Source organism: Prionailurus viverrinus, chromosome C2 (genome assembly GCF_022837055.1).
Source record: "Prionailurus viverrinus isolate Anna chromosome C2, UM_Priviv_1.0, whole genome shotgun sequence".
Lineage (NCBI taxonomy): Eukaryota > Metazoa > Chordata > Mammalia > Carnivora > Felidae > Prionailurus > Prionailurus viverrinus.
In genome coordinates, this window is record NC_062569.1 from 27,830,345 (window position 1) to 27,846,694 (window position 16,350).

A 16,350-nucleotide genomic window follows, 5' to 3' on the forward strand; every position below is an offset into this window, starting at 1 on the left:
AAGCACCTTGTATGTATTTTCTCACTTGATTGTCACAATATTTCTCAAGGCCAGCTCTATTATTATCTCTATTTTGTATATGAAGAGGCTAAGTCTTAAATGGTTGCAAGAATTTGCCTGTGGACATACAACTTGAGAGCAGCTGAGCTGGGATGTGACACCAGACCATCAGGCTCCACAGTAAGTGCTTTTCAGCATTATGAAACTGTGTTTCAGACCCTGAATGCACCACTCCTATAGCAGCTCCTGGATCCAGCCATCCCCTGCCTAACTAACCAGTACAAGGAAAGGAATCTTCTTGAACCACTGAAATTATAAAGAAAAAAATGTTGATTTGTGTGTGTTTGTGTGTGTGTGTTTGCTGGATCATATTAGAGATCTTAGAAAAACAACTTAGAAAAAAAAGAGAAAACTCCAATTTACATCAAAAGTTAACATTTTCACACTTTAATCTGAAAGAATGTATAAAGAGATGTTGTCAGATACTCAATTTTTAAAAAATCATTTGATTTGTTCATATATCAATGAGTTACCTTCCAAAAATAAAAAAAACATTTTCTTTGAGGGATCTCATCCATTTTCAGGCTGCATGGGCCATAGGGAGTCCACTGCCAAATCTGGATAATTTCCAGATCCTCATGGTCAGAGGCCAAGTGGCAACCTCCTCTGGATTCTCCACAGACATCCTGAGCTCAACACGCCAGCATCACACTCTATTCCTCACCCCACTCCTCAATATGATTCCCCAGAAAGACAGACAAATCACTCCTGTAGGACCTGAGCCAGCTACCTGCAAACTCCTCCCTCCTTCACCCATTCTCTAAGGCCTGTTGATCCTGCATTTGGCCAAACTCTTTCCTGGGCCTCAACTTCCATCACCACTGCCCTCATCTCTGACGAGATGCTCCTGCTACGGCACGAGCTTCCTAACTGGCTTCCTTGCCTCCATATCCACTCTCACCCATTCACCCTTCAAGGAATGCTAAAGTGATCCAATCTTGTCCTCTCCCTGGTCAAAACCCTTCAGGACTTCCAGTGTAACACATCCAAGCTCTCCAAACTTTAGAGAAAGGCACTTAAAAGCCTCTGGTCTGGCTCCTCTTCTCCTCTCCAGCCTCTGTTATCCTTTTCCCAACCTTTGACTATCCAGCCATGTTGAATCCCTTAGAGTTCTCTGCTATTCTTGTGCTGCTGTGCCTTTGTGTGCCCTGGTCATTTTGCCCAGAGGGTCCTTATTTCTTCTATCTGCTCGTGAATTCCTACTCATCCTGTGAGATTCAGGTCCAAAATCATTTTTCTTCTTTTTTTTTTAAATTTTTTAAACATTTATTCATTTCTGAGAGGCAGAGTGTGAGTGGGGGAGGGGCAGAGAGAGGGAGACACAGAATCCAAAGCAGGCTCCAGGCTCTGAGCCATCAGCACAGAGCCTGATGCGGGGCTCAAACCCACCAACTGGGAGATCATGACCTGAGCCGAAGCCAGACGTTCAACCAACTGAGCCACTCAGGTGCCCCCAAAGTCATTTTTCTTATGAGACCTCCCTGGTTCCCTGTAGGCAAAGGTAAGTCTTTCCCCTGTTGCCCCTGGAAAATATCCTGTTGCAGCACTAAATAACATGCATCTTAGTTACTTATTTAATAATTTTAATAATTTCCCAGCTAATTTTAAGCACTTCTGGGGCTGAGCCTCTCTCTTTTTTCATCTTGGTGTCTCTAGCACCTACTAGAGACAAGTTGGTGTATCTGGGGCACTTGCTAAATGCTTGTTGAAATAACAAATACGTGACTGAACGAAACTTACCATGTTAAAAGTTCATACTGATTTAAAATTTTCAAAATTAATCAGTAAATGTGGCTTAAGCATATGTGATATATAAAGCACGGTGTTGCATTAGACACAAAAAGGAAGAACTGATTATGGCCTCTGCCCTAAGAAACTTGCAAACTAGCTGGAGGGCTAGATAGTATGTATAAAAATGTTAATTGAGAGAGAAATTATTTTAATGAACTGAGAAAAAGGAACTTCTGGAGGCAGTGAAGAACGAGTTACTAAATGAATGAGATGGAGACGGGTTACAGGATCTTGGAGTCTGGAAAGGTCACTGTGGCTTGGAGAAGGGGTTCTATAGAATATGACTTAATTAGTTAGAACTCCATGTTGCAAGCGGCAAAAAGAATTATCCCACAATGATTTAAATAACAAAGTGAAGCTATTGACCAAAATTCCTAGGAAGGACTGGCTACAGACAGGACACTATCTAGCATGCAAATAATATGACCCAATTTCTCTCTTTTCTTCCCTTTAAGATGCCAGGCTCTTTCCTTTTCATCCACATTTTGTCATGTTATCACCCTTCCTTTTCTTCCCACAGCAGCTCGATGTTCTCCCCTTGAAGGGTATCACTTCCAGACCTCACAGCCTCACCTTTTCTTTCTCACAAGGCTCTAGCAAATATGTTTTTACGTTTCACTATCTCTGATTCGTTACATACCTTCATTGAACTAATCACTGTGGCCACAAAAATGGGATATCCTGATTGATTTCAGTCAATTAGTGCCCACCCCAAAAGTATGGAAAGGTCAATTGTACCTATCACATGGCTGATAATATAAAAGGGTGGTTGTCCATGAACATACAAGATACCCAGAGAGGCTAGCCTGTCCCCGGGGAGGGGGGTATGTGTGGGGTTGCGGTGCAGGAAAGCAGTATGGCTTGGGGAGCATGGCTTAAGGCTACACTGAACAAGTTTGGCTTGCTGCTCATTTGTTTCATCTAAGCCATGATGTTAAAAGAGATCTCAGCATGTGGCCTCTCCACACTATCCTTCCCTAAATGGCAGAAGAAAGAGCTTTCAGATTAGGGACCAAAAGATCCTGACTTCTGGTTTTGGCTCCGCCAGGACACTGAACCTTTCTGATCCTCAGTTTTCTCAGCTATAAAATGCAGGTGGTAACACTTGTCCTCCCAAACTTGTTAAGAGGGTCAAATGGTCAGTATGGAAGCTCTTTCAAGTCTCAAGATACAACTAGAAACTACTATTTGTAATCTTATCCTCAGTGCTCGCTTCTAGATATTCCTCATCTTGAGAGATTAAAAACTTAAAGCAATGCACTCCCCCCCATTTCCCTTTATTCACCCCACTCTAGAAAGTCCATCCATCTTCCACTGATATGCTTTCATTGATATACTCTATATCAATCATGATGCTTTCAGCTCAAGGAATGGAAAATCCCATCCCAGGAAACTTTATTATCTTATAATAAGGAGTCCACAGACAAGGTGGGCTCCATGTACAGAATGTCAGCCAGTGCCTCCACCTGTCTTGGCTCTGACTTCCCCTTAGGGGTGCTCTCATCCTCATCCCTGCTACAAAGTGGCTGCAGTAGTTCCAAGAATGACAGGTAGAGACTTCTTTCTTCATATGTGGGTGTTGGGTGTCTCTCCTTCTCTTTCTCTCTCTCTCTCTCTCTCTCTCTCTCTCTCTCTCTCTCTCTCGTTAGGCTAAAAAACCTTTCCAAGAAAAAACTGTCATGTGTTATTGATTAGAACTGGCCACCAGCCCACCCCTAAACCAATCTCTGGCAAAAGGGAACAGGATTCATATGATTGGCTGATAATACTCAGCATTCGCCCTCGAGCTAGGGATAGGGCTATTGTCCACACAGCCACATGGTAGAAAATGATCAGGACCTGATGGCTTAAAGGGTGGAGTGATTGGCTTTTGGGTAGACAGCTGATATGATGCCCTGCTCATATACTCAGGCTCTATGACTTCAGTGCACACCATTGACTTCTGACCACCAGCACCTGCATTTCTTTGCTTGTAAGCTTCTTGGGATCTTTGGAACCTGTTTTGCTGCCTGTGAAATAAGCCAGAAATACTGGAGGATGGATGTTCCCACCCTGGAAAAAGCCCTCAATAACTGATGAACCATATATATATATATATATATATATATATATATATATATCTCCCCAAGAATATAAATGCCCCTGTTCCTCACCTATGGGGTGAGATAACTCAGTGGTATCTGTTCTACACTGGCTTCCAGAATTTCCCCAGCAGAATTAAGCTCCGGTTGGCCACAGTGGTGGATGGCTTGACAACACTATTACAGGCTGCCTTCCTTTTCCTGTCTCACTTTTTCACTCTGCTATGGCATATCCTTCACCTCCTTTGACTTCATATCTCAGAGTTAGCTTTGTGGGAAACCCAAATGAAGCTACTATGTACCATATGCCAAACTTCTTCCTGAATCCAGAGGCTTTGTATATAGTTTTCTCATCTGCTTGGAACATGTTTCCTCTTTCTTCTCACCTGATCCGCTTACTCTCCCTTTAAGTCTCGGTGTAAATGTCACTTCCCCTTGGAATCCTTCTTTGATCTCCTCTCCACCTGACACCATTCTCTCAGTTTTGCTCTCCTCTTCTAATACTTCTCCTTAGCAATAATTATAATGGTTGTAACTTAATTCATTATTTGCATAATTTAATTAATTACTTGCTTCCCATCTTTATTCCCAGCTAGACTGTGAGCTGCTTGAGTATAGGGACAATGTTTTTAGCTCAACACTACACCACTGGCACAGAGTGGAGGGTCAAGGACTTACTGGCTGCTGGAAAGATGAGGGTTGTGACAGACTAAAGATGTAAGTTTGAGGGTTATTCACATGGACAAAATGATTAAATCTTTGGATGAAAAAGATCTTTGATTCACATGACTCCTACATTGATCTACATTTGTTTCTTAGGGAAGAATCTAACTTTTATACATGAGGGGATGTACATAATCTCAGAGAGAATCTTGGAGTGGCTCATTTATATCTATAAGATATGCCATTTAAATCATTGTATTTTATTTATACATTACAGAATTCTACCTGAAATCATTCATTCATTCATTCATTCATTCATTCAATGCGTACTACTTATTAGGCATTGTACCTGGCAAGACTCTGGAACTATCTACCATCAATTCTTTTCAAAAGTCATGAGAGAGATTATATTTATGGAGAATATCCCAGAGTCCTTCTCTGCCTTCATCTACATTGGGCTTTTGGCTTTCATTAAAGGAACAAGGAACAATCTTATGAAAGTAATCACTATATTTGCTGAAAAAGGTATACGAGGACATTATTTATTTTGTCACTCAGTGCTCACAATGGAGAAATTAGTGATAAGTGGCATGAGGCATGGTAAAAACAAATAAACATGCAGGCTCGTCACCTCTTTGCCAGGCAGAATCTTCCTTACTAAACCGTAAACCACACCCTTGCCTCTGCATGGGATTGATGCAGGTTTTGTGAGGGTTGAGGTTTATATAATTTGGAATCCTTTCAGAAAAAAGTACATGACTACAAATAAAAATGTCACACAGAGCCTTGGAAGCAGTTTACCCAAGTGAGGGGCTCTGAAGTTCAATCTTCACTAGTTTTGTAGTAAATCAGCATCTGACCTTGATTCAGTGAACCTGGGTCTCCTCTGCCCTTACCCCTGCCCTGGTTGTTCTGACCTCTAGGCCTTGTTTGTATTGATTTCTTACTTGAAAGGTCTTCCTCCTCCTTGTTCCATCTATGGACTATATTTTTTCAATGTTTGAATCCACAATGTCTCTGTGATTCTAGCAGAGAGCTCTCCCTTCCTGAAGGCCTACAACCCTATGAATATAGCCCAGGATATTTTGTCTCATTATGGCTTAAGCTGCACCATGAATTACTTTTAGGTGTATGTAGTGTGCCTTCTCCAATTAGAATGTCCACTTCCTCAACACAAGGGCTGTTTCTTCATTTAGACCTCCCCTCAGAACCTGGGCATGGCAGTAGGGAAGGAAAAAGTAAAAGTGTCCTGATGTAAAGTTACGGAGTTTCTGGTGAGACCAACCTGGTTGGAGTTTTAGTTCTGCCACTTATTAGTGCGAGGCTTTAGGCCTAACTGCTCTGAGTCTTAGTTTTCTCATTTATAAATGGATATAATAATGTTTATTTCACATAATTGTGAGGATTAAGTAAAAGCATTTATTCATGCACCAAAAGCTATTTATCCCCTTTCTTGGGATATTTTGGCACCAAAAGCTTGGAATACATGTACATGAGCAGTACTCCCTGCATGGGGGTTCTCATAGTTGAGTTGGGAGATGGAAATTTATAATGTAACAGCATCAGACTATATATAGCACACACGATCAGAGTGTAGAAAGTGCCAGTAAATAGTTGTGAAATAACTGACAGAATGAAGGAATTCAAAAGAGAAAACATTTAATTTTGCAAAATAAGTAAGTCTTCACATATTTGCTGCATCATCCCTATGTAAATATAAAGTTAACTATAATGGGTATTGCAGTGAATGGGAACTCCTAAAATGCTACGTGTAAAAGGAAAATAAAATCAAAGGGAGAAATAAAGCAGAGGAGACAGGAAAAAGGGGACGAAGAGAGGCCCCAAGGAGGCAAGGAGTGGGAAGGGCCCTCTGTGGACCCACCTGGCCGAGCGTGCACTCCATGCCACCCAGGAAGTCAGCCTCCTTCAGCCCGTTATGGTTGCTGCTGATGTCATGAACTTCAAACCGCAGGCGCTGCACCTCTTCAAAGTAAAAGTCCACAGTGAACAGTTTTGAATACACCGGGTTTATGCAGGTGCGAATCACCTCTGTTCTGTCAACCTGCAAGGAGAGAAGAGAAAAAACACCAGGGATTAGGGCTTTTTATTATTACCCTTTAGGTGAAATGATCTTATGGTGATTCTCCTTCTTCCAAAACACAAATGCCCTCCATCAAGTCACCAGAGTGAAGCAGTTTGAAAGCACACAAGGAAGCACCATCAGAGAATGAGCCATGTGTCAAGGAGGGAAATCTTATTAGCATAATCTGAAGCTTTGTATTTAAAGATTAGAGCATGCTATACTGTTGGGTGTAATAAGGCAACAAGATGGATCAATTATTGGTGGCTTCCTGGAGCCTTAGAATGAGAAAGAGTCTGAAGGCACATTTGGGCTCAGGAGGAAAGAAATCTGTAAGAGATCAGTGAAGTCTGATGGGCACAATAATGGCAAATGACCATGCAGGTACCCCATTTTAACGAATCCTACCCTAACATTAGTTTTATAACTCCTGAGTCCTAGAATAATGAAGTGGGAAGGCCATGAGAATGGATATGAAGATGACTGCCTTTGGTCTCAAGTATACCTTTATTGGGTTTATAATGGTTACTCAGTCATTTTAATTCCCTGGGCCTTAGTTTCCTTATCAACAAAGTGAGGATTTGAAGATGAAAAGCCTCTTCTTGCTCTAACATTCCGTGAGTTATGATTCCCCTTGCCTTCTGTGATAATAACTCCTTATTTGCCCCTCTCTCCCAGATCTGTATTTGCCACTGTCCACCCTACTCTTGCCCCTGGACGTTGACCTCGATGGGTGGAATTGATTGGGCTCTATTACCCTGTAGGTTCTGCTTTGAGTCATCCAAAGGCAAGACTTGGCAGGAGATCAGAGGGTGGGAGGATAGAGAGGTGCTGGCAGCACACCATGCCTCTGCACACAGAGATTCTGCTAGTAGGAGGGAGCTTTTGCTGGGTTCTGGTAACACAATCACCCCTCCCTGTCTTGACCCTTCAGACTAAGGGGTGCTAATGACTTTCTGCTGTTGTTATCCCCAGTGAGCTTCACTCGTCCTTAGTTGGCTCCATTATACTTGCCCATGTCCCTAGAAAGAGTCCCTCTAAAAAGAATTTAACACTTTAGATGAAACTCTCCGGGTATGCTGTTTTTGCTGGTACCCTTACCACTAAGGTTCTTTTCTTCTATGCCCATCACATATAAAAATACCATTTACAATACCATTTATATCCTGGGAAGTCTTAAAGGACCAAATTACAGTTAACCCAAGATCTTACAGTATTTCTCAACTGGAAATATCCATTACTCATATTTTACAGATCAACGGGAGCCTACATGTACTTTCAGCTTTCAAATAGAAACATGGTCTATTGGATACTTCCCAAGTGTCATTCATTAGCACCAATTGGGGAAACGATTTCCTGCACTTTTATTACGGTACAGGGAAATAGTCTCTCAAAGAAAAAAAATGAAGGGAAGGTGGTGTTTGACTGTATCACGCACATACATGTTATCAAGCAAAGAAAAAATTCAATACTTGCTGCAGCCTCCCTTGACATTCTTGCATTCAGTATTTTGACCCTGGCTCCAGCCCTCCCTCTGGGCCCTGTGTGTGAGAGAGTTGTCCTATAAGGAACATCACCTGCTCTTCTTTTTTTTTTTTTTCTTTTTTAACATTTATTTATTTTTGAGACAGAGAGAGACAGAGCATGAACAGGGGAGGGGCAGAGAGAGAGGGAGACACAGAATCTGAAACAGGCTCCAGGCTCTGAGCTGTCAGCACAGAGCCTGATGCGGGGCTCGAACTCACGGACCGTGAGATCATGACCTGAGCCGAAGTTGGCCGCTTAACCGACTGAGCCACCCAGGCGCCCCTCACCTGGTCTTCTTGATGGGATGGACAATCCAGGTTGTGAGAAGGAGAATGTGATTCTGGTCATGTCCCTGTCCAACAGATAGGAAACCAAATCCCAACCTATTGTTGACTAGGCAGACCAATGGTTATTTGACTACTCTGTCTTCTGCTTAAAGCTCAGTTTCTATTTGAGCTGGGTTTTAGATTTTTATATAATGTTCATTCTGCAGGACAGGACTGAATATGTCATTGGCTGATTGTATAGGTACAAGGATTTACTGTACTGGCATATTTTTTTCAGTTGTTAAGAAATCATTGTTTTGAATAATAGTGTAAGTCAGAGGTCACAAACAAGCAGTCTGCAAGTTCAAGCTGACTTGGGAACTGTTTTATTAGTCCCATTTAAAATTACTTTTCCCTTGGAGTGCCTGGGTGGCTTAGTTGGTTAAGCATCTGACTTCAGCTCACATCATGATCTCACAGTTCGTGGGTTTGAGCCCTACATCAAGCCCCACATCGAGCCCTGTGCTGACAGTGCAGAACCTGCTTGGGATTCTCTCTCCCTCTCTTTCTGCCCCTCTCCAACTCGCACTTCTTTCTCTCTCAAAATGAATAAATAAAAAGCTTTAAAAATATTTTTTATAAAAGTACTATTCCCTTAATTTGGCAACATAAAAGGCAATTACAGATAAAATAGAACAGTCCCATAGAAGGGACTATTTTTCTTCTCCCCCCCCCCACCACCTTTGGAAAAAAATCAGAATGTCTGCCACCCTGGGGCCACATTTACATGGCAACAATTGGGGACTGCCTCATTCAGATGGGGCACTCACTCTCCAGTTTCCAAGCTATTCTCCCTAAGTGAGTTTCCTTGTCTGAGCCCTAGAGGTGTTTTTGCAATATCTGGTCCAAATTCACAGAATAATGAGCCATATAAGAATTTTCATTACATTCACGTGGTGCCTTTTGATAGAGAATTTTGAAATAATCCCCAAGAACTAGCTTATAGGTGGATTTGACATCCTCAAGACACAGAAAAGGAATCTTCTCTCCTTGTGGATGGAAGAATAGAGTCCTAGGCAGGTTGAGATGATAAGAGATAGGAGACTGGAAATTCCACCCAGTTCTAATCTTTGTTCCTCTGCTTTAACCACCCCAGATGGCACAAAGGGCTAATGTGCACTGATCCTGCTGCTTTTCTTCTCACTTCTTGATCTTCATATGGTGATTCCACGTAGATATAAAGTTCATGTTGGCATCAAGACACACACTTCAGACAGTCTATCCAAGGCAAGCTGCCAACATGCAACATGGAATGACTTGTTTTTTTGAGGGAAATGATTGGTTGGAAATAAACTAAGAAATACACAATTGTATTACCAATACAGATAATTTCCAAAGACAATCTCAGAGCCAATAAGAATCCTAAAAGCATAGAGGAGCTCAGGAGAAGGAGGAGGATGAGGTAGAGGAAGAGCTTGCAATACTAAATGCATATTTAGAAGATGTTTCAAAACTTTCTCCATTCATAGTCATTAAGGGAGATGCATTATCTTTTCTGGAGACTGAAGTGAGGCTTAATCTGAGCAATAGAGCCTAGGATAGCTCATGTTCCTCATTGAAAGGCATCTAGATCAAGGTGACTGTTTTCCAAAAGACCATCCACTGATTGGTGCTACCAGCTGGGTTAGAATCAACCAGGCAGCCTTTTTTTTTTTTTTTTTAAACTCTGGTTCCTATTCTCTACCATTGGTGATTTTGACTAAGCAAGTATAGGGTGGGACCTAGAAATCTGCAGTTTTAAAAGTGTCACAGTCAATTCTGATGTGGTAATATCAGAGTAAGGAAATTACGGAGATGTAGGGTCTATCCCTTGCTCTTGTGTGAGATTTTTTTTTGTCAAGGTTTATTTTAATCTTGCTGGTCCTGTTACCCACTCTTCAAAAATTCTGATTATCTCCTTTCCTCCCTAGTTATAACTACTGATATATTCATGCTGCTTTATAATTTGCAGAACATGCGTACATCCAGTTTTTTATTTGATTCTTATAGCAATCATGTGATGTAACTTTGTACTATCTTATACATGAGAAAAGTCAAGGACAAATACCAGCACACAGTACTGGATGAAAGAATGAGCACCTGAACTCATGCCTTTGGACCTCAAAGCCTGGACTGTTTTCCTTAATTCAAGTTTCCTCATGAGAATTCCTTGAAAGAACTGAAAAATGTGGCTAGGTTATGGTATGATGGCAATAGAATCAATGATCAAGTACTGCTTTTGCTGAGATGCTCTTTTAAAAATTTCATCTAGGGGTGCCTGGGTGGCTCAGTTGATTGAGTGTCCAACACTTGATCTTGGCTCAGGTCATGATCTCACAGTTTGTGGGATCGAGCTTTGCATCAGGCTCTATGCTGAGCATGGAGCCTACTTGGGGTTCTCTCTCTCCCTCTCTCTCTCTCTCTACCTCTCTCTCTCTCTCACACACACACAGAATAAATAAACATTAAAAAAATTTTCATCTAAAACATTTTTCAGTATAACGTTGAAGTGTATAATAGTTAATAGTTATAAAAGGCATGTTGTGTCAAGGTATCTACTTTTAAAAATTTTTTTTTAAATTTTCTTTTATTTTTGAGAGATATAGAGCACAAACAGAGGAGGGGCAGAGAGAAAGGGGGACAGAGGATCTGAAGCAGGTTCTGCTGAGAGCAGAGAGCCTGATGTGGGGCTCGAACTCACAAACCATGAGACTGTGACTTGAGTGAAGTTGGACACTTAACTGACTAAGCCACCCAGGCACCCCGAAGGTACTTTAAAAATGCATTACTCAGGTTCAGTTGACATATAATAAATCACATATATTTAAATCGTGCAATTCAATAAGTTCTGATATATATACATACTTGTGAAACCATGACCACAATCAAGATAGTGAACATAGCCATTACCCCTTCAAGTGTCCTCATGCCCCTCCATAACTCTTTCCTCCCATCTCTCCCCCTACCCATTCCCAAGAAACTACCCATCTGCTTTCTGTTATGATAGATCAGTGTGTATCCTCGATAAGCTTATATTAAAGTATATAGTCTTTTTTGTCTTATTCTTTCATTCAGTATAATTATTCTGAGATTTATTCATTATTATGTACATCAATAGTTCATCTTTTTTATTGCTGAGTAATATTCCACTGATGTCCAATTGGATTGTTTCCAGTTTGGCTATTATACTGCCTTACTTATTCATGTACGAGCATTTGTATGGACATATATTTCTTCTTTTAGGTAAATACATAGTATTGACATAGGTGTATGTTTAATTTAAAAAATTTTAGGGGCGCCTGGGTGGCGCAGTCGGTTAAGCGTCCGACTTCAGCCAGGTCACGATCTCGCGGTCCGTGAGTTCGAGCCCCGCGTCAGGCTCTGGGCTGATGGCTCGGAGCCTGGAGCCTGTTTCCAATTCTGTGTCTCCCTCTCTCTCTGCCCCTCCCCCATTCATGCTCTGTCTCTCTCTGTCCCAAAAATAAATAAACGTTAAAAAAAAAAAAATTTTTAATAGGTGTGCAGTGGTATCTCATTGTGATGTAAATTTGCATGTTCATAATAACTAATGATCACCATCTTTTTATATGCTTATTTGCCATCTATTTATCCTTCTTAAAATTTTTTAATGTTTATATATCTTTGAGAGAGAGAGACAGAGTGTGAGTGAGGGAGGTGCAGAGACAGGAGAGATACAGAATCTGTAGCAGGCTCCAGACTCCAAGGTGTCAGCACAGAGTCCGATACAGGGCTCAAACCCATGGACAGTGAGATCATGACCTGAGCCAAAGTTGGACACTTAACCGACTGAGCCACCCAGGAGCCTCTGCCATCTATATATCTTCTTTGATGAAATATCTGTTGAAATCATTTGACAGGCACTCTCTTTTCATCCTTATGAGAACATTATGAAGTAAGTACTGTTATTATACCCTCTTACCAGGAGGTAGAGAGACTCTGTAACTTTCCCAATTTCACACAGCTTGCAAAAGGTAGGATTTGAACCTAGGTAGTCAAGCTCCTGAGTCTGTGTGTTTTACCTTTATGTTATACAGTCATGCAAACTTGAAGTTTTTCCACCTAAACCATGTTGCTCAGAGTAATGCACACACCAGATGACAAATGTAAAATGTGGAGGTGGTAGGGAAATTCAGTGAGTGACGTTGTGGTTGTGCCTCTGCAGATTGGTTTATCCACTGGCTATATTAAAGGTATAATGGGGGCCCTGAACATCATCCATAGCGACTGGATTGTGTAGGGAACAAATGTCATCATGAAATGGTTCAAGACTATGCACAGAATGGCTGTCTGCTCCCTTGGGCTTCCAAGGGCTGGAAAAGAGGTGAGGGATGTGAGGGCTAAGCAATGTGATGATATTAGTGGGGGGAAGGTAAAGCCAGGAGATAAAACTAATGCCAGTCATTGAGTGGTCTACGGTTTCTGGAGAAGTACAGGCCCTTATCCCAAAGATAACAGGTACTGGTGAAGAAAGACATCATGAGCCAGAGAGAGACGCAAGGATTCCCTCCACCCCAACTCTGGCAAGCTTATAATAAATTTTTCCTTCAAACTGATATTCCTTAAATATTTCCTCAATATTTACTCAGTGAGGGTTGGAAGAAAAGAAAGGATTTATTATCTTTTTTCAAACCACATAACTACCAAGAGGATGTATTAAACCACATAAAATTTAGGTAATAAAAATAAATCACTGAGCCATCAGAAATAGTGTTATTCAATTTCAGGATTTCAGCTGCTAGCGGCTGCTGATTTCAAGTGACTGGCTGCAGCACTGGTGGCTTGCCCTATAGCTGCAACAAACACAAAGCACTCAACAGAGATGATAGGATGATGCTGTGAGATGTGGCTTTTATTTTCAGTTTAAGTATATTCTCTACTTTGATAGGACTAGAACTCTTCAACATTTTACTGGTTATATAAAGAGTCACATGTAGAAACTTGAGTTTACTGGTGCCATTTTTTAAGATATGTCTACATTCTGGGGTCCCATCATTCCTGGTTGCCTGGCTGGCCTACCGCATGGATGGGGGGTGCCTGCTCATCAGTTTCTAAAACTGAAGATATGCTTGATATTTGGCAGCTTTTGCTTCCCTCTATCGTAAAATACCAGGCAGAAGCTGACCTCCCACCTGGACACGTTCGTTTAGCTTAGGGTTTCTCACTGGGGATAACACTCACTTTCCTGGAGGCACTTGGAAATGTGGAGAGGTGTTTGGAGTTGTCACTGAGGGGGTGACATCGCTGGATGCTACCTATCTGACATTGGAGACATGAGTCCTGATCAACGCAGACTTACACGTGCCCTAAAGCTAGTGGTGTCCCCTAGTAATCCAACCTTCACCCTCAACTAAAAAAACAGAAACTTCTCCGAGGCTCTCTGGTTCTCAGAACCATCTGCATGAATGTAATTGTTAGCCAACAAAGGAATAAATAGTGGGGTCCTCCAGAGAGAAATGCTGGAAGACACCTCCTATTTGAAGCAATCATAAAAATTTTGTGGGGGTAACACCCTTCCCAAAAGCCACCTCCTTAGAGAATCCTTTTGACCCCTGCCCAGTAAATTATTTTATTCGGTCTTGAAGTGGACGGCAAGTTGGGTGATGACCAATGGTGATAATAACTTTTCCACTCAGGCAAAGGAAGGGGTGAGGTACAAAAGTGATGCACCCTTATTGTATACCTTCTTATCTTTCCACAGAAGGCACTCTATATGTCATCTTTAGTCTTTACCTTCATTGATTTTAAAACATAATTTTATTTCACACTTTAGCATATTTAAACTCGAGAGGCATGTTATAATTGATGATATGCCATTGTTTAATTGGAAGCATCTTTTCTTAACTGGTGATACATAAAAGTGTTTCATTTTACCACAGATTTATCACTTTACAAATGAATCTGTTAAATATATCATCCTTATTGTGCAGATAATAAAATCAAACTGCATTGGAAAAGCAGTGGCAAAAGCAAGGTTCAAACCCAGTCAGTCTGACTCCAAAATATATGTTCTTTCTTCTGTACCATTTGTTATGGGTTGAATAATACCCCTCAAAATTCATATGTTGAAGTCTTAATCATCAGTACCTCAGAATGTGACTTACTTGGAATAGGATTGTTATAGAAGAAATTTGTTAAATGAGGAGGAGGTCATACTAGATTAGGGTAAACCCTGATCTAATACAACTGGTCTTTTAGAAAATAATAAATTTGGACACAGACAAACATACATGGAGATATCCTGTGAACATGAAGAAAGAGACTGGAGAATCTAAGCAACATCAAAGGTTGCCAGCAAATCCCCAGGATTTGAACATGAAGGAAGAGACTGGAGAATCTAAGCAACATCAAAGGTTGCCAGCAAATCTCCTGGCATGGAAAATATTCTCCCTATTGCCCTCAGGAGGAACAAACTCTGGCAACATTTTGATCTTTGACTTCCAACCTCCCAAACTGTTAGAGAATAAACTTCTGTTGTTTACCCCAATCTGTGGTACTTTGTTACCTAGGAAACAAATACACCGTTCTACCTCTCTCAAGAAATATCCATTCTGGCTTTTTTTTCACGGATTTATCTCCAAAAAAGGCACTCTTCACCCACCACATGGTAAAACCTTCAAATGCTCTAGATTAAACTGAGTAAGTAGTTCAGGATTACAAACGTCTCTCTATTGATCCATTGAACCCTCCTGGCATCTTAGCCTGGCTATACGCTTAGCCTGGCTCTCATGTAACAGGACCTCTTGTGCTCTTGTGCCAGCTAGGTTCTATTTTGGGGGCCCTGGAGCTGAGCCTGCTAGAGAACTAGAGCTAGACAGTCCTTTGTCACCTGACATAGCTCCAGGCTTGTATTGTTCAGAGTGGACATCACCTTGCCCAGGAGTGTGGCTCAGAAGTAAATAAAATGAGCATCAACCTATAAGCACCTTCGTAGAGGTCTTTAGTGTCACAATGATGGGTTCTGGTTCTTCCTATTCCTTTTTGGCCCTCTCCAGCCCCTCTAGGCTGTTGGCTCCATCCATACAGAGCCAGAGTCAATGCCGACTAAATCAGCATACTGGCAGGGGGCTCAAATATGTCTTCCTGTGCTGAATGCCTCTGTGTCCTCTACAGCTATTCCTTTTCCTCAACATGAGTGCCCAGTTTGTGTGGCTTAGTTTCCTGCTTTCTACTCCATGTCTCATTGTCTTGAGCCCCAGCCCACTTAGCTTAGGGGTTTTGTCATTGCACCAGTGCTATACAATAGAAATTTCCATTATGGTGGAAATGTTTTAAATTTGCACTGCCCAATATGGTAGCCACCAGCCAGATATGGCTACTGAGCACTTGAAATGTGGCTAGTGGGCCTGAGGAATTGAATTTTAAATTCAATGAGAGTGGAGCCCTCATGAATAGGATTAGTGGCTTTATAAAAGAGATCTTGGAGAGCTCCCTTTCCTCTTCCACCATGTGAGGAGATAGTGAGAAGCTGGCAGTCTCTGAACCAGAAAGAGGACTCTCACTAGGCAATGAACTTACCAGTACCTTGATCTCAGACTCCCTTGAGCTAAACTTCCTAGCCTCCAGAACTGTGAGAAATAAACTCATATTGTTTATGAGCTACCCATTCTATGGTATGGCTAAACTACCTAGTAGTTTAAAAATCTTAACCAATGTCCACAGTTAAGTTTGAAAACCAGTAATATTATATTACCAACTGTTATGACTCAGCCCCAAGGTACACAGAGACCAGGAAACAAAGTATTGTGGGATCTATTCTGAGTGTCACACCCCAGCTCCTGGATCAGACTTTGTATACTGGTACATTTCTGCTTTTGTGGAAGTG

At 41.4% G+C, this 16,350-nt stretch overlaps 1 protein-coding gene across 1 annotated transcript in view; it reads right to left on the reverse strand.

The window, feature by feature from the left end:
• The window catches only part of CPNE4 (copine 4), a 496,584-nt gene that overhangs the window by 159,299 nt on the left and 320,935 nt on the right, over window positions 1–16,350 (reverse strand). Inside the window, exon 3 of the mRNA XM_047876436.1 lies at window positions 6,478–6,657. Within this exon, the coding sequence (XP_047732392.1) occupies window positions 6,478–6,657 (180 nt within the window). The remainder of the gene's footprint in view (window positions 1–6,477; window positions 6,658–16,350) is intronic.